Source organism: Artemia sp. Qi Xiang Cuo, chromosome 10 (assembly GCF_049724085.1).
Source record: "Artemia sp. Qi Xiang Cuo chromosome 10, ASM4972408v1, whole genome shotgun sequence".
Taxonomy (NCBI): domain Eukaryota; kingdom Metazoa; phylum Arthropoda; class Branchiopoda; order Anostraca; family Artemiidae; genus Artemia; species Artemia sp. Qi Xiang Cuo.
In genome coordinates this window covers 20,220,983-20,248,907 of record NC_142803.1, presented here as the reverse complement: position 1 = coordinate 20,248,907, position 27,925 = coordinate 20,220,983, and the positions used below count along the sequence as shown (strand labels likewise).

The following is a 27,925-nucleotide window of genomic DNA, read 5'->3' as shown; positions in this document are numbered from 1 at the left end:
TTTTGAAGTTTTAGTGTAAAACACTCCCAAATGAAACTCTTGGAAACCCCATTGATTAGATAAATACCAGACTTATCCCGGTTTGAACTTTTGGGTTGAAAAAAGAGATTTTTTTTTAAATTAAAGGCACCCTTTTTCTTGTTAAAACACGACATATTAAGCCTATCCTAAACCACTTATCACATGCGAAACCTCAGTATCGTAAGTACTGAAGAAGCAATGCAAAGTAACAATTAACGATATTCAGCACATATCTACTGGGACGTCATTGCACAAGGCTGTTTAGACCTCACAGGAACTCCTGATTTCACTTAGTAAATTTCACCGAGGTTTTAAACTAGTTGTGATTTAAACTTGTGAAACGATGGTTGTTTTTCAGCAATTGAGTTGCACACATGAAAAACCCAAAACCTGACTCAATATTACAGCAGTGGACTTCAAAGAAAGCAACATGGATGGAATGTCAAATTACAACTTATAAAATATAAACTTGGATTTTAATATCACATAAGTACACAGCAGAATTGTGAAACAGGCTTAGGCAGATCCAGATGAAAACTTAAGTTTCAATTTTTGGCAAACTTGGTGTCTAGCAATTTCCCTTAAATAAATCAATCAGATCAGCTTCACAGCATGCTATGGGAATCTCTTTTGTGTAACATTCCATAGCCTTGTCCAGTCTTCCCCTAAAAAGATATTTGACAATAACTCCTTCTTTATTTAAACACACAAACTTCTAATAGAACAGTTAGAGTATGATAAAACAGAATCAGTCAGATGCGTCCGAATCTAACTTTTTTGGGTCGAGAAGACCATTGTGTTGTTTAATTTTTTTTGTCTGCAAATTTACTATAGGTGGAAGTTCAAGTTTCACAATTAATCAAGTTACTGATTTAGGATTTCAATCCAATGATTTCTTTCAACATACTAGTTTAATATGTTAGAATTTCTATTAAATTTAATGCCTTATTTATTGATAAAAAGAAAAATTGTGTAGTTTTATCAACATTGTTTATTTCTCGTCGTTTTTATTTTTCTCTTTATTATTTTGTATGATAATCATTTATTGTTATTGTTTATTTTTTATATTTATTCTTATTGCTTCACTATTGCTTTTTTTTTGGGGGGGGGGGGGGAATTTGAATTGTGCAACTAAATGAAAAAATACTTTGAGTATCCCGATTATCAAAAGGGCATATATTATTGAAAATTGCTGAAAAATTTTTGTTCATCATATAAATAGTATGCAAAAATATGGGTTCTCAAAGAGAAAAACCCAACAGATTTAAAATACTCTTTTGAGTTTCAAACTCCTGTTTTTATCCTTATTATTTTAATAATTTTTTTATTATTTTATTATTATTTTAATAATTATTATTTTTATATTATTATTTTATTATTTTAATAATTATTATTTTAATAATTATTGTTTTATTATTTTATTATTTTAATAATTTAAAAAAATTTTAACAACTCTAAAAAATTAAGCATTCTTTATATAATAAAACCAGAGATATGTAAAATATTGAGTAAAACATTTCTATAATTTAGATTCAAGCTGTTCAATTTTGAAGTTTCGAAGATTTTGCTTAAGGACTAGAGTAGGTAGGCTAGTTTACTTCCTAGGGTGTTACAAATGAATTTGTAACATTCGCTGTTGCAAATTTGTAACAACGAATAGGTACTGTCTCTTTATATTCATTATATCACCTAATATTGACTGTTCCTTGATGCGAGGCAATTACGTAAGACGTAAACCTTCATTTAGCGCGTTTTGTTATGGTATAAATATAGTAAGGAGTTCTTCCCTGTTTTGGATTCTTCTTCTACTACTGGAATTCATTCAGTCTTCTTATGTTATTTATTTATACCATGCGTAATCTGCATTTTATATTACTTTATATCATGACAATCACTTTCTAATAAGTCCCTAGAAATGCACTAAAATTTGACATTCGATTCTCATTTTTTTTATATATAGACGAGCGTATGAACGACAAACCCGTGGGCAATCGTATTTTATCTGTTGCGGTACCACAGCTTCTACTAGTACAACTCCTACTAGAATCTATGCTGTGGTACTGTCACAGCTTATACCAGAACTGCCAGTGTACGATCTGTGGCCAATAAGTGCAACAATATTTGGCCCATATTGTCACAGGCCTAATGTTGCTAGTATTAGATCAGTGGAATAGCGATGCTGAGACTCCTCCGTTGCTCTCTAGGCAAAACAACCAAGATAAATTGCAGATAATAACGATAAATAAATAATAATATAGGAATATAGAAAAATAATAGAATGAATTATTTGGATTTAAATGTGTTTTTAATTGATTTATGTCAGATATTTGAGACTAATGGAATGGCTAGTTTATAAAATCTTTAAATAAGTTATCGAGGAATAATATAATAAAAGTGTTCTGGATTGTAAAAAATAATACAACATGATGTAATTCTAAAACTAAATTAATTTATGATGTAGTTTGCATTTTAGCTAAATCCAAATTTATTTGATTTTGATTTTTTTCAAAAATCAAAAGTCAAAATGCAGTTTCTATTTTGAATTTTTTTTTAAAGTCAAAATTTGATCTTGACTAGTGTACGAAATAACATATATAGAATTAATCCAAATAATTCTGAGGAAAATTCAATATTTTATAATACTAATATGAAACAAGCAATAGCTAATATACAGAATGAATTTGTGATTGTACCAGTTGATAAGGCTAGTAATAATTTTGTCATAATTTGTCAGAAACTCTACTGTGATATTTGATCAAAAGTTATGTACAACAAATACATACAAAAAGGCTCATCTAAAGGATAATAGTTTAATTGATAATATAGAAGAAGAAGTTCTAAAAAAATTCAATTTTAAATTAATGATCATGATGAAAAGTTTCCTTTCTTATATTGGACGGTAAAATTTCATAAAAATCCACCGAAACCACGTTTTATTGCTGAGGCAGCGAGGTGTCCAACCAGAATTGCGGCCACTGACCTATCTTTAAAAAAAATTTATTTTTAAAATTTATTTTAAAAATTTAGTTTACTGTATAATGAACTTTTAGGTAAATATATTTTTTTTTTGAAGAAATACTGAAGAATATTTTAATGTAATTTCTCTTTCATTTTTCCTTTGGGATTTTCGTATTTATGCAATGTTTCCAGATGAGCTTGAAGGACTTTAAATCTATAATTGGTTCCAGAAGCCAATGAAGCACTCTGTTTTACAACCCACGCCCGACCCATAGAGATTTTATTTGTTCCAGAATTGTTTTTACGTTCAATAACCCATACGATTGTGCTGGGTAAAGAAAGTAAAGCGTCGAAACCCATTGATGCAGGTAGTATTCTTCTGATGAGCCTTAATGAAAGGTCACTACTTGGAAATATTTCGTTAGATTTATGGTGCTTTTGCTAGTAAATTTACAACGACTTACGTTTATTAATGACGATTTTGCATGGATTTGGTCATTTCTATTTGTTTGACGGTTCGGTTATATTGTTTTATCCAAGGTAATTGGATAACTGAGTAAGGTTAAAACCTTGTTCAAATGCTCAGTGATCTTAATTACTGGATTAGGATGACTGTTCTTTTCTCCTTCTCTCTCTCTTTCCTTTTTTTATAAGTCAAGTAATTACCTCTAAAACATTATATATATATATATATATATATATATATATATATATATATATATATATATATATATATATATATATATATATATATATATATATATATATATATATATATTTAAGGCTCTCCCTGTGTCAATTGTCTATAAAAAAAAAATAATACTCCTGACTATACCTATGAAGAAACGGTAAGATATAGTATGGATGAGAAATAGCAAAAATCTTAATATTGACATTTCAACAGCTGTACAAGATAAGAAATAAATTACAAAACAAAGAACACTTGAAAGATGATTTTTAGCACGGAGGTGCAGATCCCTGACCAATTGCCACTAAGCCGTATCAATAGCACTATAAATGTAACTACAAAATTTAGCCTTGACTTTTAAAGCTATTTTTGTTTCCTGTATGAGTCACTAGCAGTCTGCTTTTGCATCATATGGCTAATAAGCGGATTCTTTAGAGAAACCGTTTATTCTCTTAACCTAGAGATAAAAAAACCTTCATTATAATTAAATTACAAATATCCAGGGGACCCAAAATGCATTCAGAGTCACTAAGGCTTAATAAAAACAGCCCTATGACGTTTCAGAGAAGAACGACCGGGAAAGATCTATCCCAGGAGCCATCATTCATTTCCATGACTTGTTCAAATGAAGAGATAATATATATATCTCAGTTATGTAAGAAATGTTGACAATAAGAAAGACAACCCACTTTTGGTTTAATTTTGCCCATTTTTATCAGTGCAGAAATCATCTTTGGATCTTTAGTCATGCAGCTCTATGACCAATTGCATGGCTCACAAATAAATAGAACAGAAACTCAATGCACTTATTAATAATAATTTAATTTAATAATTAAAAAATAATAAAGCTTTACTTAAAAAAAAGCGAAACAAAAATTAAATAAATTAGAAAAAAGGTTCAACATTAAAGAGATAGTCAAGCTTCTTGGGCTTCACTCATCCCTTCGATTACCTGTCTGTGGACTTTATATCAACTGGGACCAGTCCTTAGACCACTAATTGAAAAACCAAGCAAAATTTGAAGATGGAGGTATAATCCTGGTCAATCTTTTAGACAGATATCAAACTACAAGATAAGATGCAGGGTTTCGGGAAAGGACACCTCCTTAAGCATTAAGATTACAAACATCAGAAGGTGAAAAGGGAATAGTAAGAGGAGACTCACCTATGTAACACATCAACTTGCACAAGACAAAATTCTGCTACCTCTTTCTGTAGAAAATTTTACTGGGATTGAAATCAGTATTTTCGTTGAAGCAGAGACTTAGAGAGGTAATGCATTAGACATCCAATTTAAATCACACAGGGTTCTCCAAACTGTGATCTGCAGACTGAGTTCCAGTCGCAAGAAAGTCCACGGGCAGTAATTTAGAGGGGCAATAGAAGTTTAGAGCTCGGTTATCTCTTGTTTATGTGGAGCTTTATTCTGGTGGAACTACTAACGAAATGTTTCACCACAAAAATCTTCTAAAATTTCGCCACTAACTATCATCTCAAATCGGCCAAAAATTGGTCGTTTCCAATTAATTCAAGTCCGGAGAGACCAAAAGTGACATCGTAATTGAAAAATTTCATCACTTTGTACTCCATTCCACCCTTAACGACGTCAGAGGGTGAGAAATCTAATTCTTAACTACAGTATTCGTAACAAATGAACACCAAAATGTTCAGACATAATTTGCTTAATAGCATATCAAAACCGATTGAAATCGTCAGTGCAGAAAACCCCTTATTCAGAGAAGAAGGGAAAAGGAATACTTCGATTTTAAATTGCTGTAATACTTTCTTATTGTCAGGTTTATTCCATTAATTTAAGTCAGAAGAGGCCAAAAATGACATTGGAATAATGACATCGGAATTCCTAATAAACATTATATGGATTGATTGATGAAAAGTTTATCACTAGAGTGCTTTTTAACATTTTTTTTTTCTAAGGAATAAGCTAAATTTTTATAAGTTAACTTTTTATGAAAATTACAAGTTTTGAATCAAGATTTTATTAAAATAAAATATCCAACCAATCTTTGGTATTCAAACACGTACAAAAAGCAAAATTCCACAATTGTTAAGAGCCATAGGTTAACGAAAAAAAATATTGAAGTTTGAAGAGGGAAATAAGACAAGGAAAGGACGCTAACTTCAACTGAAAGAAGGCAAAGCTAATGGTTTATTGTAAAAACTTGATAAATTAGTGTATACTAAATCAAGAGTGGAGTTTTTTCTATATATATATATATATATATATATATATATATATATATATATATATATATATATATATATATATATATATATATATATATATATATATATATATATATATATATATATATATATATATATATATATATATATATATATATATATATATAAATATAAAAAATCATTAGGAGCCTAAAAAAAGATAGAATTAGTACATTGGATGGATAGCCTTGTACATTAGATACAATTAGTACATTGGATATATACATTAATATATATATATATATATATATATATATATATATATATATATATATATATATATATATATATATATATATATATATATATATATATATATATATATATATATATATATATATATATATATATATATATATATATATATATATATATAGATATATACAAGAAAGAATTACTACTCCTTTGATTAATAAAAGAGCAAAAATCAAAGCTATTCTTGTAAGATTTTAAACCTGAACTAAAATAATAAAAATAAACTGTTTAATACACTGAAATAAATTATTGGAAGCATTTTTGGTCAGATGTCCTCTAGCCAACAAAGATTGGAACTCGGTGTGGCAGTTTAATACATGGTTAACTGAAAAGAAATAAAAAGCAACCAAATATCTTGAAAAAACGACAAAGCAACAATACAGACAGCAAAAGACCAGAAAAAAAAAATAGAAATGCAGGCAAAGAATGAGCTGAGACTATATTTTCATGAGTATAGTCAAACAGAATTAAAGGTAAATTTATCATTTGTAAGTCCTCACATCCTGATACGGAATAATCTTCAAAAATTGTTAATAAACGATTCTTTGGAAATACTTCATCCAGGTTAAGCTTGTTTGCAAAACAGGGGATCTGGCACCTTGTTGAAAATCTAATACTTTATATATAAGCAGAGGAAGATTGAGTTCTGGGAGCCAGGCATGGACAGAATATACAGGAACCCCAACAATATTCTTATCATGGAAATAGTGTGTTGGAGATAGAATGTCATAATACTATACTGCTGTTGGCAATTCTTTTGCTTGTTGTAGATTAAGAATATCAAAAATGAACAAAGGGTTTGGGTTTCCAATTGATTTTAAGGCCTTCTAGGGTGAGGAACAAAGGACTCAAGAATGTTTACTTTCTTTTCCTGGATTATCTATAGGGTCTGTAAGTGAAATCCAGATGTATTGGAGTATAGGATAGATTAATGAGGGATTATTAGAAGATTATAAAAATTAAGAAAGGAAACATGTAATCTAGTCTATAAAGGCAGCCGAAATAAATTAAAAAATATGAGACACAAATATTTAGAAGATTTCATGCAAAAAAACATATCACCTGTAATAATCCCAAGATACTTCAAATGCCTTAAACCTTATCATATATCAACACTTAACCCTTCTTTATGACATAAAATGGATAAACTTGAACTTCAGTATTTAGAGAATGAGAAGTATGTAGTAAAAGTGTGGCAGTTGTCTGTTGAGTTGAATGCAAAGACCTGAATCCTAATTGATATATATACATATATATATATACAACACTGAATTCACTTCCAGTTTCTTCTGTTTCATTTGACTTTTCTGTATGCAAGTTAAGTAAATTTCCAACTGAAATTATTACTGAGGTGTCATTTTTGCTGTCCAGAATAAGTGGAATGATTTATGTACCTTCCATAATTTTCTTTGCCCTTATGTACCTTCCATAATAGATGATGATGGTGACTTTATTTTGAAAACTTGTTGCTTCAAAATTATTGTCTTAAAATCCCTCAGAAAAAGTTTGTCCAGAAAAACATTGAATACTCCCAAAACTGTGTTTGAAAGTTGAAACTAATAAAGTTGTATTCATTTTAGACAATCTTTTTTTTTTTAGGAATTGACAATAATTATTTTAATTTCCAAAGAGAGTGAAATCTGAGGGGGTGCAGACTCCTACATTTACGGAATACATTTTTTTGGAGGGTTGTCATGACAATAATTATTTAAATTTCAGACTCCTAGCCAATACCTTTTTAAAAGGATTACATAGAATAGGAGTATGTATAAAGTTGAAACTAATAAAGTTGTACACCTTTTAAGACAATCTTTTTTTTGGAGGGAAATCTGAGGGGGGCAGAGACATCTAAATTTTAGGCAATCTTTTTTCTTTGGACTCATAACCAGTACCTTTTGAAAAGTAAGAGAGATAAAAACACATACAAATACATAATTCAGACATACAAACCAACAAACACTGACATTGGGAAAAGCAAACACCTGCCCAGACACACATGCTTAGAGAGCAAGAGAGACAGAAATGCATACAAACACATAAAATCAGACATGCAAACCAGCAAAGACAGGCATTGGGACAAGCAAACTTCCAACCAGACACAAAAGCAAAAAGAGATAGAGAGAGACAAAAATGCATACATGCAAATAAATTCAGACATGCAAACTGACAAAGACAGGCATTGGGAGAAGCAAACACCCGCCAAGACAAATGGGCTTAGAGAGTGAGAGACAAAAAACACATACAAATACACAATTCAGAGATAGAAACAAACAAAGATCAACACTAGGCCAAGCAAACACCTGCCAAGACACATAGGCATAGAGCGAGAGAAAAAAAAACACATACAAATACACAATTCAGATATACAAACAGACACTGAAACAAGCAAATGCCCACACAGACAAACAGGCAAAGAGAGTGGAGAGACAAAAAACGCATACAAATACATAGATTCAGACATACAAACCAATAAAAACAGGCCCTAGGACAAGCAAACACCCACCCAGACACACACACAAAACAGATGAATTCAGACATGCAAACCAACAAACACCTGCCCAGACACACAAGCTTAGAGAGCAAGAGAGACAGAAACGCATACAAACACATAAAATCAGACATTCAAACCAACAAAGACAGGCATTAGGACAAGCAAACACCCAACCAGACACAAAAGTAAAAAGAGATAGAGAGAGAGAGAGACAAAAATGCATACAAGCACATAAATTAAGACATGCAAAATGACAAAGACAGGCACTGGGAGAAGCAAACACCTGCCCAGACACATGGGCTTAGAGAGTGTGAGACAAAAAACAGATATAAATAAACAATTAAGATATACAAACAAAAAAAGACCAACAACAGGACAAGCAAACACCTGCCCAGACACATAGGCTCAGAGAGTGAGAGAGAAATAACACATACATATAAACAATTCAGATATACAAACAGACAAAGACAAACACTGAAACAAGCAAATATCCACACAGACAAACAGGCAAAGAGAGTGAGAGAGACAAAAAACACATACAAATACATAGATTTGGACATACAAATCAATAAAAACAGGCACTAGGACAAGCAAACACCCACCCAGACACACAGACAAAGAGAGTGAGAGAGACAAAACACAAGAATTCAGACATGCAAACCAACAAACACCTGCCCAGACACAGGCTTAGAGAGCAAGAGAGACAGAAACACATACAAACACATAAAATCAGACATGCAAACCAACAAAGACAGGCATTAGGACAAGCAAACACCCAACGAAACACAAAAGCAAAAAGAGATAGAGAGAGAGACAAAAATGCATACAAGCACACAAATTAAGACATACAAACTGACAAAGACAGGCACTGGGAGAAGCAAACACCTGCCTAGACACATGGGCTTAGAGAGTGTGAGACAAAAAACAGATATAAATAAACAATTAAGACATACAAACAAAAAAAGACCAACAATAGGACAAGCAAACACCTGCCCAGACACATAGGCTCAGAGAGTGAGAGAGAAATAACACATACAAATACACAATTCAGATATACAAACAGACAAAGACAGACACTGAAACAAGCAAATATCCAAACAGACAAACAGGCAAAGAGAGTGAGAGAGACAAAAAACACATACAAATACATAGATTTGGACATACAAATCAATAAAAACAGGCACTAGGACAAGCAAACACCTACCCAGACACACAGACAAAGAGAGTGAGAGAGACAAAACACAAGAATTCAGACATGCAAACCAACAAACACCTGCCCAGACACAGGCTTAGAGAGCAAGAGAGACACAAACATATAAATTCAGACGTGCAAACCAACAAAGACAGGCATCGGGACAAGCAAACACCCAACGCGACACAAAAGCAAAAAGAGATAGAGAGAGAGACAAAAATGCATACAAGCACATAAATTAAGACATTCAAACTGACAAAGACAGGCACTGGGAGAAGCAAACACCTGCCTAGACACATGGGCTTAGGGAGTGAGAGACAAAACACAGATATACACAATTAAGACATACAAACAAACAAAGACCCACAACAGGACAAGCAAACACCTGCCCAGACACATAGGCTTAGAGAGTGAGAGACAAAACACACAAAAACATATAAATTCAGACATGCAAACCAACAAAGACAGGCACTGGGAGAAAGAAACAAAATGACAAAGACAGGCACTGAGAGAAGCAACCACCCATCTAGACACACAGCTAAAGACAGTGAGAGAGACAAAACACATACAAGCACACAAATTCAGACATGCAAACCAACAAAGAAATGCCATGGGAGAAGCAAACACCCACCCAGACAAAGAGTGAGAGAGACAAAAACACATAAATTCCAAAATGCCAACCAACAAAGACAGGCACTGGGAGAAGCAAACACCCACCCAGACAAAGAGAGTGACAGAGACCAAAACACACAAATTTAGAGCTTAAAACCAGCAAAGAAAGGCCCTGGGAGAAACAAACACCTGCCCAGATACATAGGCTTAGGGAGTGAGAGAGAAAAACACACATACAAACACATAAATTCAGACATACAAACTGACAAAGACAGGATTAACTCAATTTTTAACAGGCTTTGTGGCACAACTTTATTTTCTTATTCATAAAATAATCATCAAAATGATTATTACATGGGAGGATCTTTCCATGGAGGAAGTTTCCCTGGGGGGAAGGGTGACCAGATTGGGGGGGAGGGTGCAGATTTCCCAGCATTATTTAAAAAAATTGATAGATTGAAAGTTAGAGCCAATTTTCTTAAATCAAGTGAAAGTGACAGTTGAAACTGAAAAATGAGTCAGATAATACCAAAAACTGACCTGTTTCTCTAGATACTTGAATTATGCAGGCTTATCTTAGTTTTGACAAAAATTTTTGCAGAAAATCAATTTCAGATGGAGGAAGGGAGGCAAACTTGGGTTTTGATTTTTATTTTGCTTTGGTTGGCAAAAATCCTTCAAGGCCAGTTGCAGTACCTAGAGCCTAAAGCAAAGTTTTTTGGGTGAAGTTCTACCAAATCATATTATTGAGTTACGAATAAAGTGAATGCACCATTTGATGCCCTTTTTTATGCTGATTACAAATATAATAATCATTTCTATTGGAAATGAATTTTAGCCCCCCCCCCTATATATACCTAACCTAACCCTGAATTAGCATATATATGGGGGGGAGGCTGAAATTCATTTCCAACAGAAACAAATATTATATTTGTAATCAGCATAAAAAAAGGCATCAAATGGTGTATTCACTTTTGTCCTAACTCAATAATATGATTTGGTAGAACTTTACCCAAACCTTTACCTTGGAAAATATCCAAAAGTCAAAATTTAGATCTCTTTTCCTTTTTCTGTCAAGGTATTTGTTTAGCCTTGTGTCATCTCATAAGGAGGCATGTTAAGAAAACAATTCTTACTTTAAAATATGTATAATGATCCTAGCTCTTATATTATCCAACAGTAGAACCTTTATCATCAAGTCTTTCCACTAAAAATCCTTCTTCTTCCAGCTTAAGAGAAAAAGTTCCCAAAAATCACCAGGTTGAGAATTCAATGCTTAAGTCTTTTTAAATTGCCACCTAATAAGTTCTTTTATAGATAGCGTTCATGCTGGTCTTTTTAATTTTTTTTTTTAAAGAGCAGTGGTGAAGGGCAAATAGCAGTGGTGCAAATACAAAATATTAATAGCCTAACCTAACCTAACGCCAGTGCTTCTATTTACCACTACTTTTTCTTTAAACACGTTTTTTGACACACGTGCTAAACACTATCTATAAAACAACTTATTTGGTGGCAGTTTATAGCGGCAATTTCAAAAGACTTAAGCATTGAATTTTCAACCTGGTGATTATTGGAAACATTTTCTCTTTTGAGGATTTTTAGAGGAAAGACTTGATGATAAAGGTGCTCCTGTTGGATAATATAAGAACTAGGATCATTATACATATTTTAAAGTAAGAATTGTTTTCTTAACATGTCTCCTTATGAGATGACACAAGGCTAAATAAATACCTGTCAACAACAAGGCATGAGTGTTATGTGGCCTCAGAGTTATTGGTTATCTTTTGATTCTTATCCTTGGAAAACATAGAAAAAAACAGATATTTCTAAGCATCTTTATTCTATGATGCCACCCCTCTGGAAAGCTGGACCCAAGCAAATCAGAATCACTGATATTGATTCTATAAACCTATGCACTCAGGAAATTTGTACCTGACACAACATGTACTTTTGGAAAGAAGCAAGATAGCTTCACTTGGTGCCCAGACTAGGTGGGGTAAAATTCATTTCCAACAAATATGATTATTATATTTGGAGAGCATAAAAAAGGCATCGAGTGGTATATTCACTTAATTCTTAAGTCAATAATATGATTCGGTAAAAATTTACCGTTGAATTTTACCTTCCAAACATTTAACACCAAATAGCCTACATTCTTTCATAGCTTTAACTAGGCCTAAGCTATGTTTCTTCAGGTAATCAGAGGCGGTCTGTGATCTTGCAATTAACAAAAGTGAAAGCCTTCATTGAGCCAAGTCAAACAACCAACGATACTTTAAAGCCCAGTGCCCGCTAGCGCCCAAAGAACCCAAATTCATTAATACTTTAGCGCCCAAAACCCACAGCTCCCAACTTGAAAAATAAATACTAGCATTACCTTTAGCACAGCAAATTTATAGTCCATTTCTTCTTTAAATAGCGATTTAAAAAAGTATCATATCTAAAGTTAGCAAACCACAGATGTTGCGGGCATGCACAAAAGAATTCTACTACTCACAAAGATATATTCAATTTATGTCAGCAAGTGCATTGTGTCGGCAAGGTGAATATGGCAAAGAGAGATCATTATCAATTACAGGAGGGGAGATTTGACTTCTGTCGGCAAACACATTTCACAAAAAGGCAATTTTAATGTTACAAATATTCGAGATATGTCATTCAGTGTTGGCTCCCGCACCATCTGTGATTTGCTAACTTAAGATATGATATTTGGCTTCTGTCGGCAAACACATTTCACAGAGACATATCAAGTTACATGAGAGATCAAATTTGGGTTCTTTCTGGGTGTTCAGAAATATTTCAAATATGTCATTCATTTTTGGGTTCTGATAAATTAAAAATGCTTGTATTACATGCATGAGGGCGTTAGCCTTGCTCGGGCTGACGATGCCCTATACAGTGTTTTTGTTAAGTGAAAAATAATTCATACTTATATTTTTGGCCAAATAAGTATTCAAATAATCAATTTATTGTCAGTATAATTTTATTTTTAACTTGGATGCCAGATTCAAAGGTAAATATAAACCTTTGCTTGCTTGGGTCTTTGGGCGTTGGCCTTGCTTGGGCTTTTGATGCCCTATACAGTGTTTTTATCAAGTGAAAAATAATTAATACTTATATTTTCGGCCAAATAAGTATTCAAATAATCAATTTATTGTCAGTATAATTTTATTTTTAACTTGGGCGCCAGATTCAAAAGTAAATATAAACCTTTGCTGAAACCGGATCTAGCTTCCAGGATCAAAGCAACATTAACTTTAGCGCCCAAGAACCCATAGTGCCCACAGCTCCCAACTTGGAAGATAAATACAAGCACACCCAAGTATCAATTCATAAAACCAAATATTAAGTTATTTTACCTTTTGTACATCAAATTCTTCTTTATTCTTTAAATAACGATTTTTACTGGAGGCAAAGAAGAAAAAGTGCAATGAACTCGTAAAATCCCAGGCGATCTGGTGTTTATTTAACTTTGAATCTGGCGCCCAAGTTAAAAATAAAATTATACTGATAATAAATTGATTATTTGAATACTTATTTGGCCGAAAATATAAGTATGAATTATTTTTCACTTGATAAAAACACTGTATAGGGCATCATAAGCCCAAGCAAGGCCAATGCCCGCCTGCATGTAATACAAACATTTTTAATTTATCAGAACCCAAAAATGAATGAAATATTGGAAATATTTCTGAACGCCCAGAAAGAACCCAAAGTTGGTCTCTCCTGTAACTTGATATGTCTCTGTGAAATGTGTTTGCCGACAGAAGCCAAATATCATATCTAAAGTTAGCAAATCGCAGATGTTGCGGGTATGCACAAAAGAATTCTACTGAGGGGGAGCTGGATTTCCCGCCATTATTTTGTAACAATCAGAAATCAAATAAAAACTATTTTTTTTTCTATCTTTCCATCTTTTTTAAATCCAAGCAATAGATTGGATTTAAAAAAGAAACTGAGTTTCGATTTTAAACTATAAATTCAGTATATAAAAAATTTTCTCTGACAGGGAATCGAACCCAGATCTCCCGCCTGACAGTCAGGAACAGCGACCATTGTACCACAGACACTAACGGACTTATTATTTTAGCGTCCAGTATCTATTTTTGACGCAAGCAAATCCACACAAAACTTGATATTTGGTTTTTGGATTGGATTGAGCTGAAATTTTGAGGATAAGCTCCCAGGCCCAAAGTCTAAAGCTCTTTTTTGATCCTGGGCGCTTGGACTCTGGATGCTGAGGAGCTAAAGTATCAAAGCTTTGATCCTGGAAGCTAGATCCGGTTTCAGCAAAGGTTTATAATTACCTTTGAATCTGGCACCCAAGTTAAAAATAAAATTATACTGACAATAAATTGATTATTTCAATACTTATTTGGCCGAAAATATGAGTATGAATTATTTTTCACTTAATAAAAACACTGTATAGGGCATCATAAGCCCACACAAGGCCAACGCCCGCATGCATGTAATACAAGCATTTTTAATTTATCAGAACCCAAAAATGAATGACATATTGGAAATATTTCTGAACACCCAGAAAGAACCCAAAGTTGATCTCTCCTGTAACTTGATATGGCTCTGCGAAATGTGTTTGCCAACAGAAGCCAAATTTCCCCTATTGTAACTTGACATGATCTCTCTTTGTCAAGTACCCTTTGCCGACACATTGGTTTGCTGACTCCAATCTTTGTGACTAGTAGAATTCTTTTATGCATGCCAGCACCATCTTTGATTTACAAACTTAAGTTAGGATAATTTTTTAAATTGCTATTTAAAGAAGAAAGAAGAATTTGCTGTACCAAAGATAAAATAACTTAATATTTGGCTCTATGAATTGATGCTTGGGTGTGCTTGTATTTATCTTTCATGTTGGGAGCTGTGGGCGCTATGGGTTCTTGGGCACTAAAGTAATGTTTTGGGTTCTTGGGCGCTAGTGGGAGCTGGGCTTTAAAGTATCGTTGGTAGTCAAACAACCACTAAACTTAACAATTATAGTTAAAAATAAGTATAATAATGTCTCAATCTTTTAACCTTTTAAGTCTTTGGACACGAAATGCTATCTTGCAAAATTCCCTAAACAAATTATGATGATCAGGTTTGCCAAAAGTTTTAGGGACAAAAGTGTCCAAATCAGACAAAAATGGACACTTTTAGTGTCCCTCTAGAATATTATCAAGTATACAGGATTGCCACTATGAATTTTCAAAACCTGTGAAAAAAGTGTCAAAAAACCTGTGAAATTCATCCTTTTTGTTCTGCTACCTTGCAGTCTGTTACCTGCTTGAGTTCTGAAGGTATTTCCAGCTTTGACATTAACATTACCTATAAATTAAGTTTAGTGCTAGTTCAATTTGAAGAGATGGCATAAAAAAATTGTCATGAGAATGTCAACAGAGCAAAATTTTATATCGATTATTGATACTGCTACCTATCTTAGTCAAAAAGTAAAGAACCAATCATAGAGGTTCATTTTCACTTCAGCATAGGGCTGGTCAGTCCTGACATCACACACCTATCTTGATGCTTTAAATTCAAAATCTGGGTGAAACATGGGAACCAAATACAAGGATAATTTATATAAATTTGCTTTTTTCTGCATAAAGCTTATCCAATTGACTTCGAAGAAGCCCTTTAGGCAGGTTTCACAAGAAATGTATGCAAAGTGATACTGATCATTGGTGTTTTGCATTTGGGTCAAGTTTGGCAAAGGTACATTTCTCAGCTGAAATCATCTAAATTGCATCAGGATTCTTCTATGAAGATTTAATTTACTCAGGGATCAGCAGCTACCCATATCCAGGGGGAGGGGCAGCAACCCTTTGTTGACCAGCCCTATTTTCATAAGTTATGCGAAAAAGATGCGAGTCGTTGATCTTCGGTAGCTATTAAGGATCTTTGGGTGTGACAAAGTACGAACGGCTGTAGCAACGAAATGTATATTTTGAGCTACATGGTTTTAAAGTTAAACAAAAGACATCGATCTCCTTAACCACTTAGTCAACTGGTTGTTCAAGTGGTTAAAGTCGTTTAACAACTCCTCTATCTTGCCGTTTTCTGAACATTTAGAAGTAGCTCTGAGCAAAAATTACGTTTTCGAGAACTAAAAAAGTGAGAAGAGAAGGTCGACTGAAATAAATTTGCTTGAGTTATGGTTGAGTTTGCTGAGTTATACTCGATAAAAACTGGCGACCAGCGTTTGACAAAACATCACAGCTGAAAGTACAAAATATAAAACAGAAACATTTGCTAGTGGCTATAAATAAAATTAAGCCGCAACACAGCTTTTCTGCGAAACTCCTTTCTTCCTATGACAGCAGTATAATAATAGCCATATGCACACGGCTAGACGCCACGGGGATTTACGTGGAACGCGTCAGCAGGGAATGGTCATTCCCTTCTTCTTACCAGCCTTCTCAGCGGCCGTGGTGAGTTTGCCACCAGCAGTAGGTAGGTCCTTGAAGTTGACCGACTTGATGACAAACGTCAACCGTAAGATAGAAGAAAAAGATGAATTCGATAGTTTTAGCATACCACATTGGTTAAGACTTTAGGTCCTATTCCTATTCGGTGGATAAATGGAAGTACTCTGAAAATGGAAACAATACATTCTCTGAAAGTGGTTGAAAAGTCTCAGATCGGTTCCAAGAGACAAGCGACGGCCATTATCGATTTAAACTCACCTGAAGGGGTTTTCAGTTGGGCGGCTTGGTGGCTGGATGGCATCAAGAGCTTCAAGGAGGTCTTGCCGTCAGCCTTGCCTTCTTTGCGTTCAATGGCCAACCCATTGTACCATCGAAGTCTGTCAGATGGCTCCAACATGTAGTCTCCGTGCCAATCAGAAATTGGGACGAAGGCAACGGATGCTGGGTTGTAACCGATCTTCTTGATGTAGGCGGAAACTTCTTTCTTGATTTCCTCGAAACGAGCCTTGGAGAAGATGTTCCACGAAGAAAATTCTTTGAATTCAAAATCTCATTTCAGGATTGAGATGTGGAAAACGTAGTTGGAAATGAGGATGTTCTCTCTTTGCGAAAAAAAATGAACTAATATGATACAAAAAAAAGCAGGATGTGAATCAAAGACAAACAAGAGAAAGAAAATAAAAGAGTAAGATCAGATTTAATAGAAAGAGGATCAGAAACAAAGAGTAACATTAAAAAATAAGAAAATAGAAGAGTAACATCAGAGCAGAGATTTTGATTATTCAAGCTGAAGACAATTATAATTCTCTCTCTGACCCAGTAGTCTAATCTGACACAATTAATTGCTGCAGAAATGGACTTGATTGATTTGGAAAGGTCTGTTGACAAAAAAGGCTTTAAATGGCTTTCTCGCAACTCCAGGGCCGGATTTATGTTCTTCCTTTTCCAGTATAAAGTATAAATTACACAGGGGTTTCCCTTTGTAAGAAGTTATTTCATCCAAATGATAATGTATTCATAAGAATGAGATTAATGTGTTTATTATAAAAAGATCCACGACCTGAAAAAATATCATTTAACTGCCAATCTGAGATCACCAGCTCGTACAACGCCAACCAAAATAAAGCAGAACGGATTTCCAAAAATTGCCCTGGCCAGTGTCCCGTCACAGTCACAGTCAAAGATTAAAATTACTAAAACAATAGAAAAAGAAGTTCAGCATTCTGATTTTCATTTCCCTTCATTTTCAACACTAAATGCTGAAAGCTTAAACATAGATAAAATGGCAGAGTTGAAGCAAATTGTTTATTTCCCAACGACAAAAGGTGATATTCTATTGGATCTGATTTGCAATAATTTAAGTAATGTTTATAATGAACCCCGAGAACCCCCTCCCCTGGTGGTAGCTACCATTATATGGTGCATTTAACACCTCTACCTTCATTTAAGATTAACTATATTATTGAAACTGTAAATTATCGTCCCCGTTTAGATAAAGGAATTTTTGATTTTGGCAATTGGATTTCTTCTGAATCTTGGGCTGATGTAATCCTTAATACATTTAGTCATACAAGATAAGCTCCATAGTAAATATCAAGAATGCTTTCCTGAGAAGACATTCAAACGTTGTAATACGGATCGACCTGACATTATGCAAGAAATGAAAGATTTAGTTAGGCATAAGATTCAGCTTCCCTCTAATGATTTAGCATAAGGATAAGACGCTTAGGATTTAGTCAGTCAAATGGATCGGGTTCGGATTCATCCTCTATTTTCTTGCCCATGTCGTCATCCTTGCAGTACCACCTTGAAAAGTTGTTCAATAATATAGGCGGAATCTGCCACCGATCCACCGACGCAGTGCTACGAGTAACCAGCTGCTTTACTTACATGACGGAATCCACAGTTTTCACTTTCAGTCGATTTCGCAACTTAGTTTTAATGTTTGTTAAGTGAGAAAATTGTCTTTCGGCACCAGCACTTGAGTGAGGTAACGCGCATAAGTTCAACATAAAGTTTGATAGTTCAACGAATTTGGGACTGCCGTCAGGATTTTTCACATTTAACAAGAGCTTCCAAAAGTAAGATGGGGAAAACACTAGTTCTTCACCACCAGACTTCAGAATCATTTCTTCTTTGTAATCTGGCAAGACCAACCCCTGGTCTTCAAAAGTGTGACTAGCAGACTCTATCTCGCTCTGACTTTTCCCCAGAAGTTTACTATATCTGCTGGTCAAAGGAGTAATCGTTTCAACAGTTCCACTCACGGCAACTTTCGGGTCTAAGCACTTGAGCGCTTGTAACGTCCTATCTTTATGATTGACCCGCTTTCTCAATTGCTTCACCAGTTCAACGTAGAATCCCAAGCTGGTCAGCTTAAACTGTTCGGCAGCTTTCTCGGACACTCTTTCTTTGTTCAGGTAAGCTTCTGTGTTGGGACCACACAAAATATCTTTCACATCTTTGTAGTTTCGGGGCTCAAAAGGCACCTCAAAAGCATCACTTCGGTTCAAAAGTTCTTGTTTCACGAAGCATCTCATGATCACTTTCAGTGCCGATCTAAAGCTTGTTATCAAAGTGTGGATCATTGTGTCCTCAGACTGGAACTGTACGTTCAAGCTATTAACCTTACCGAGCATGACAGCTAAAAAGTACAAATATGCCTTCGTTGTTGGTTTTTTCATAGAGGCTAGAATCTTAAATACCTTATATTTTTAACATGTAATAAGTAGGATACTAATTAATAAATTTTCTAAATTTAAAATAAGCAAACTTTAATAAATGACCGAAGTGAAAAACAAAACAAATTTCAATTTAAGTGAAATTTGGGGTTTTTCAGGATATTTGGTTAACCAAGTGGTGCAGTTAAATTGACGCGGAAATGACGTAAGAGCCCAAAATTGTGGTTAGAAAAGAAACTATAAAAAGTTTGAGAAAGCAGTGGCAGGAGGAACTTTCGGGCTGCCTAAACCAAGATAGAGTTGCAGGTAAAGATATAGAGGAAAATGAAAAAGTTTGTGATGGGAAGATTGGATGTGAGGGAAGATTTGTTTTGCGGGGAAGAAATAACGACAATACTAAAAGGGTTAAAAAATAATAAAGCCTTAGGTGCTGTTAAGATAGTAAATGAGTTTCTAAAATATGGTGGCTCTGAGGTTAGAAACAAGTTACTGAAGATTATGAATATGATTTTTGAAAAAGGGGAAGCACCAAATGATTTTAGGAAAACCTTAATTAAGCCATTTTATAAGAAAGATGATAAAGTGAGTGTGGTAATTATAGAGGCATTAGTCTGGTCTCTGTAAGTAACAAATTACTTAGTAATATTATACTTTTTAGACTGAGAGATACCGTAGACAAAGTTTTAAGAGAAGAACAGTGCGATTTTAGAAAAGGTAGAGGATGCGTCGACCAAATTTTCACTCTTAGGTTAATAATTGAGAAGTGCCTGAGTTGTCAAAGACCTTTGGTCCTTAGTTTTATAGATTATGAGCAACCGTTAAATTCTGTTGATAGAATAGCTATAGCAAAGGTTTTATCCTTGTATGGTATACCAGATAAATACATTAAAATGATTAGTGCTATGTATGAGCATAACACTGCTGTAGTTAAGGTAGGAAATGAGGCTAGAAGCTAGTTTTGTATTAAATCAGGAGTTGAGCAGGGATGTTTTCTATCTCCCTTTATACGGATTATTTTGATGGATCTTGTATTAAGAGGGCACAGGAATGGCAATGGGAGACCACGGAATCAAATGGGGAGGAAAAAGTCTCCTGGACTTAGATTATGCTGATGATTAAGCATCCTAGAGGAAAGTTTGAGCAAAATGAATTAACTTTAGAGGTTTTGCGAGTTCAGCGTGATAGAATAGGTTTGAAAATTAATGTTAAGAAGACTAAGTCACTAAGGCGAGGAATAAGGGAATATGAAAAGGTGACGTTGGGTGATGAAAAGATTGTTCAAGGGGGCAGCTTCACTTATCTTGGTAGTATTACTAGTAAAGATGGTGGGAGCAGTGAAGATGTTAAAAGTAGAATAGTCAAGGCTCAGGGTGTTTTTTCACAATTAAAAAAAGTTTGGAAGAATAGGAAGATAAATCTGCAAACTAAGATTAGAATATTAGAAGCTACACTGATGACAGTAGTCAAATATAGCTCTGAAGCATGGGCGGTTCGAAAAGCGGATGAAGATTTGCTAGATGTATTCCAGAGATTTTGCTTAAGGATTGTTCTGGGTACCCGGATGACTGACCGTATTTCAAACAATAGGTTGTACGAAAAATGTGGTTCAATACCGCTCTCTAGGGATATAATAAAAGAAAGGTTGAGATGGCTAGGGCCAGTAGCGGATCCAGGGGGGGCGGGGGCCGATGGCCCCCCTGGTTTGGTAAAAAATTTCTACCATTATATTTTATGTATCTCGATTGCATTATAAACGCTTAGACCAGCACAAATTTGAAAAAAATGGGACAGAATTAGTTCTGTTTACCTAAAGCCTATGGGAACCTGTCTAAAGTGTTGGATGTCACCCGAATTTACAAGGCATCTTGAAGCTAGTCATCTCGTAAATCGTTGTAGCTTCAAAAGTGTCCGTGTCAAAACCTGTTTCTTATTCAATAACTAAGCAAAAATCTTGAAATGACTCCGATAACACATACGTCTTAGGGTTAGTCGCAATTCTAGAAGGGTTTGAAAAGTATAAAATTTTTGGATAATATTAACCAGTTATGATGTCGAAGCGAATGCAGATAACTCTCGACAACTTTTTTGGTTCGGAAGCTAAAGCTAGGTGAGTGGACGCCGTAACTGAAGATAGAAATAATGAGAGTTACAGTGTTAGTAGTGATTCCATCGCTTTGACTAATAGTGAGATAGTGCATGATTCGTTAGCATCAATCGAAGAATGTAGCCCCGAGCCTAACACAAGCATCAAAAATATAAGCACTTTCTGCGGAAATGATATTGGAAACCATATTGATAGAATTGAAAAACTGGATAATTACATGCAATACCAATTGCTTCAGAACCCTTAGATTTCGCCATCTAACTACAGCTTCCCCTATTCAGTTCACAAGAAGCAGGGCAGGAATGAAAAAAGATTTTTCAATCATACTTGCTTGAAAGAACTTCATTGGCTAGTACTTTCAAATAATATGAGGGGCTTATTCTGAAAATATTATGTTTTGTTTAATGTTCGAGGGGTTAGAGGCTCCAATCAATTGCAAAAGTTGGTAAAGAAGCCCCTCGTTACTTTTGCTAAGCTAACTGGAAAAGACGGTTACTTGGTGACTCATGAAAATAATCAGTATCACCGCTATTCAGTTGACGCAGGCAAACATTTCTTTCTAAAAAATGACAACCCTAAAACCAATATTAAAAACCTTGTAAATAAGCAACGTAGTCAACAAGTGCAGAAAAACACAGCGAGATTAAAGCCAACTGTAGAATCAGTTATTTTCTTGGGTCGACAGAACACTGCTGTTTATGGCCAGAGAGATGATGAAGAATTATTGGCAGAAAAAGACTCATTGACAAATGAAGGGAACTTTCGAGAACTTTTAAGGTACCGTGTAAATAGTAGCGATATCACTTTAAAACAAAATTTGGAAAGCTCAGGTGCAAATGCTACTTATATAAGCAAAACAACACAGAATGAATTAATTGAATGTTTTGTCAAAGAGATTATAAAAGAAATTCTTGCACGAGTTCATTCTGCCAATTTCTACAGTGTTGTTGTTAATGAAACAACGGATGTGTCACACAAGTCACAACTAAGTATTGCCCTTTGCTACAAATACAATGGCAAAAGACGTGAAGACTTCGTTGGTTTTTTAGACCTTCACGAAACATGTTACTCGGACAGCATTGGAAACTTCGAACCAACCATTAAAGGGGAAACGCTTGGAAATGTTGTGTTGGATTTTCTTCCATCTCTTGGGCTAGACTTGGAAAATTGTGTGAGCATAGGCACTAATGGATGTGCTATGATAGTTTCAGAACATTGTGGAGCTGTAAAAGAAGTTCAAAAAGTAGCAAAGAATGCCCTGCGTTGCCCATGTTTCAACCATGCTCTAAATCTTTCAATGTCAAAAACTTCTTCTATCCAGAGTGTTAGAAACTCCATCGGAGTAATAAAAGAAATAGTTGCCTTTTTTGGTGCTTGTGCAAAGCGCAGTTATGTTTTAACCAGATTAATGAAAGCACAGCTAACTGGAATGTGTGAAACGCGCTGGATCGAAAGGCAGGATTTCTTAATGTAGTTGGTGGTAGAGCTCCCTAAAATCGTGGAAACTTTGGAGATCATTAGCGGCTAGGCAGAATGCACAACTGGAGCAAAAGCAAAACCCATATTTAATGCTGTCACATCCTTCGAGCTGATAGTAACCATTTACTCTCTTAGTAACATATCTGGACTAATTTTACCACTCAGTTGGCTATTTCAGAAGAAGAGCTTAGACCTCGCGTCTGCAGCAAACCATGTTAAGGACCTTCTTACCCAGCTGCAAGTTAAGAGTTGGGAGAGCTAAAGCGAGTTTAAAACACATTTGACGAGGCAACTAAAGTATCAACCAAGATAGGTTTAGAAATAACAGTCGCAAGGGTAGCGAAAAAGTAAACGAATCGGGTTAATGTGCCATTCAATTCACATGAGGAATATTATAGACGGTCAGTTTTTATTCCCCTGCTGGACACAATCATTTCGGACTTAGAAAGCCGTTTTTTCGTTGAAACGCTGGGCACTTTTAAGCTCAGTATTTTCTTACCAATAAATTGTATGGAAACGAACAAACAACAATTCGCTAATACGATTCATGACTTGTTACAGCGATACTGGTCAGTAATGGGTTTCCCCTCCCAATAGGTTTGTGAATCTGCCCTGGCCGGAGAAGCGACAATATGGAAAACTCGGTGGCTTCGTCTGAGAGAAAACAATGTAGGCACAGGTAGAATACCTGAAACACTAGGGGAAACTTTACAGAAACAGAACTGCGATGCTTATATTTTCTCGAGTATTTCAGCGCTCTTGCAGATTCTCATGACTCTACCTGTCAGTGTGGCATCCGTTGAATGAAGCTGTTCTATCTTGAGAAGATTGAAAACATGGCTAAGAAATAAAATGATGGAGGAAAGACTCGCCGCACTTGCCCTTCTTCTTATTTACCGTGATATTGACACAAGTGTAGAAAGTCGTATTGATAGATTTCTTAATAGTGAAAATAGGATGCGAGAATTTTTTTATATAATTTTCAAATTGCTTCTATAAATATAGTTTTGTGAATAGCTTTACAGAACTGACAGCTAAATGACGGATAGAAGCAGAGGCATGCAACTTTCAATATCAGTAAGGTACGTTAGGCTTAATTTCGAATGGGAATTTTTTGCAACGAGTCGCCCCCCCCTTCCTAAAATCCTGGATCCGCAACTGAATCTATCCTATATCTAAATACATCTGGATTTCACTTACAGACCCTATAGATAATCCAGGAAAAGAAAGTAAACATTCTTGAGTCCTTTGTTCCTCACCCTAGAAGGCCTTAAAATAAATTGGAAACCCAAACCCTTTGTCCATTTTTGATATTCATAATCTACAACAAGCAAAAGAATTGCCAACAGCAGTATAGTATTATGACATTCTATCTCCAACACACCATTTCCATGATAAGACTATTGTTGGGGTTCCTGTATATTATGCCCATGCTCATCTCCCCATAGTCTTCAGGGCAAGGGTTATAAGTTATGCCCTGGAGGCATATAAGGTTTTTAATGAAATGGGCAACTAACCCCCTTCTCACGCCCATCATTTCCCCAAACACATCCAATCAAAATTTTGAGATATCCATTTTGTTTAACGTAGTCGAAAGTTCTGGAAATTAGTCCTTTTAGGATAAAAACCCCATCAGAGCTTTTAGAGCAAGGGTTGTAATTTGTGCCCTGGGGGTATATAAGGCTTATGTAGAAAGTTGTTATAGAAATTTCAGAAGGGGCTCATTTTATTGAAAATTGAAATTCCCCTTTTTAATAGTCGAAAGTGAGTGGAGAGTAATTAACCCCCCCTCACGCCCTCCATTTCCCCAAACACATTCAATCAAAGCTTAGAGATAGTCATTTTGTTCAACGTAGTTGAAAATTCTCAAATGTTTCAAGTTATGCCCAGGGGGCATATAAGGTTTCTAATGATAGAGTTGTCGTAAAAACTTCAAAAGGGGCTTATTGAATTGAAAATTGAGAGACATAGTTCCCTTTTTAATAGTTGAAATTGATTGGACGGTAATTAACCCCTCTCTCACGCCCACCATTCCCCCAAACACATTGAATCAAAATTTTCAGATAGCCATTTTGTTCATCGTAGTAGAAAGTTCTGGAAATTATGGCTTTGAGGATGAGAACCCCAGCCCTCAGGGCGGGGGTTGTAAGTTATCCCCTGGGGGCATATAATGTTTTTATTGAAAGCGTTGTCGTAGAAACTTCAAAAGGACTCTTGGAAATTGAAAGGGCTAGTGCCTTTTTTAATAGTTGAAAGTGATTGGAGAAAGACTAACGCCCTTCTCACGCACACCATTTTCCCAGACACATCCAATCAAAATTTTGAGATAGCCATTTTGTGTAACGTAGTCGACAGTTCTGGGAACTAGGTCTTAGAGGATGACAACCACCCTCACAGCCCTTAGGGTAAGAGTTGTAATTTATGCCCTATGGCCATATAAGGTTTTTATAGGAAGTGGTGTGGTAGAAACTCGAAAAAGGCTCATTCGATTGGAATTTGAAAGGCCTAGTGCCCTTTTTAATAGTCGAAAGTAATTGGAAGGCTTGACATTTTTATAGTAAAGATCGATGTGGATATAATATATTTTTTTGTTGTTGTTGCTGTTGTTTAGACCAGGGCAATTTATATCAAATGAGTTGTCGTAGAAACTTCGGAAAGGGCTCATTCGATTGAAAATAGAAAGGGCTGATGCCCTTTTTAATAGTCGAAATTGATTGGAGGGAAATTAATCCCCCTCCGACACCCACCGTCCCATTTGACTTTATGTTTAAAAACTAAATGTTGCCATAAGATTAAATCAAAATGCACTGTGTTAATGCTAATTCCCAATAAATCATCTCAACAGTATCCCAAGAACGACTGAGGGTATTATGTTCAAACTTTTGGGGCTGCTTCTGCTCTTAAAATTTAACCAAATCAAAATAGCGTAAGTGTATCCAAGCTATCAAAGAAATAAACAGATCTTTTTGCGAATGGTATCAAATTTTCCATTTCAGATCAACTAGAGGAGGTATGAACCTAAAATAAACACTACAATTTGTTTTCAGATTATTAAGAGAGTGTATGCTGTTAAAAATTGCTAGAAAATTTTCTCCGGCAAAAAAATGCCAGGCCACACTATAAATTCTTAAGAAAAAGAAAAGATTTAAAGTATTATTTTTTTCCCCTGAAAAGACTATGTCAATGTAAAACAAACAGAAATCAATTAAAAAAACTATTTCCACAAAATAAGTTTTACAAAGAAAAGTAAAGAACTCCATTAAACAAAAATGAGCAAAAATAAAATCAAATAATCTACCAAGCGTGAAACTACCAAAAATGACCCTCAATAAATAAATGAAACCCAAAACGACCAGAAATTACAATAAATAACCGAGTCAAACTCAAAACGAGCGGAAATTAACACAAGTTGGGCTCAAAGCCCCTATGCCTTCCCAAGGCCAGAACATAATTTGCACTTTACTGAAAAAAATATAAATGGTTTATACTTTTATAACTTTAATAAATCAAATAATATTAAGATTGTGATTGCTAAATATCAGTATATGTTTATTAAACTGACAATGCACATTCATTTGTATTTTTTTTTCAGTAAAGTGCAAATTACATTCTGGCCGTGGGAAGGCGTAGGGGTTTTGAGCCCAACTTATGTTAATTTCTGCTCGTTTCGAGTTTGACTCGGTTATTTATTGTAATTTCTGTTCCTTTTGTGTTTCATTTATTTATAGACGGTGATTTATGCCAGTTTTACACTTTGTAGATTATTTGATTTTATTTTTGCTCATTTTTGTTTAATGGAGTTCTTTACTTTTCTTTGAAAAACTTATTTTGTGGAAAAAGTTTTTTTAATTAATATTTATCATAGGGTTATCAATAGCTGCAATCTATGTTCGCGGCATTCTGTTCAGTATTTTCCACAGTTCATATAATTATCCAGTAAGCTTATCGCAGATCATTTCTGGTCCTCGTTCTCGGTGCGAACAAAAAGCTCCTCCCACTTATTTCTGCATTAGCGGGAATGCGGGTTAGTCTGTTTCCGATTGTTTCCAACAAAGTGCATTATTCGTAATAGCGGGTTTCCACTTGTTTCCGATTAGATCATATTCTGACTTGTCTACCCATGAAAAGATCTGACTTCGCTTATGTTTATATCTGCAAAAACGTTCTCCGGAGCACTCGCACCCCGGTCCGGGTTTTTATAATGGGTGAGATAGGGAATGATCATACTGGATAATTATATGAACTTTGGTATTTTCAGAGAAAAGTTGCAAGTACCCAAACTTACTGTAATAATCCAGATAGTCCATTTTGTGGAAAAACTGGATGAACAACTCTCAATATAGACGAGTATTGCTGTCCCTTTTTTCCGTTTTCTCAAAAGAAAAAGAAAAACTCGGACGGTTTTTTCTCTTTTCTTTCCTTTTTCGCACTTTGAGCAAAGACTACTCAGATGAAGGTCTGATTTACATTAAGATTCATTGACGGTTGGGGGGGGGGGTGTTTCTCCCTTTTTTGAAAATCAGGCTCCCTGTTTTCAAAATCCCTTAATCCATGAAAATCCCTTTTCTTCTGGGGCTTGTAGCTTTTGTTGAGTAGATATTAAACGTAATGAAATGTGTATATTTGGAATCTGCATAAAAACCCAATTCTTATCAATTTTCATCAAAATTTCATTTTGAGTTTCGGTTATTATTGAGCTGAGTCGCTCCTTACTTACAGTTTAACATTATGAACTGTTTGATAAAACTTATTGGGTTAACTTCCTATTTTTTTAT

General features: G+C 34.8%; 1 protein-coding gene across 1 annotated transcript; it reads left to right on the top strand.

Moving 5' to 3' along the window:
• The first annotated feature begins 21,615 nt into the window (after window positions 1-21,615).
• Window positions 21,616-23,145, top strand: LOC148947561 (52 kDa repressor of the inhibitor of the protein kinase-like). Its single transcript, XM_089095935.1, has 2 exons — window positions 21,616-21,674; window positions 22,092-23,145. Exons 1-2 carry the CDS (start codon window positions 21,616-21,618, stop codon window positions 23,143-23,145), a joined length of 1,113 nt encoding a protein of 370 aa, XP_088952061.1.
• The last annotated feature ends 4,780 nt before the right edge of the window (window positions 23,146-27,925 follow it).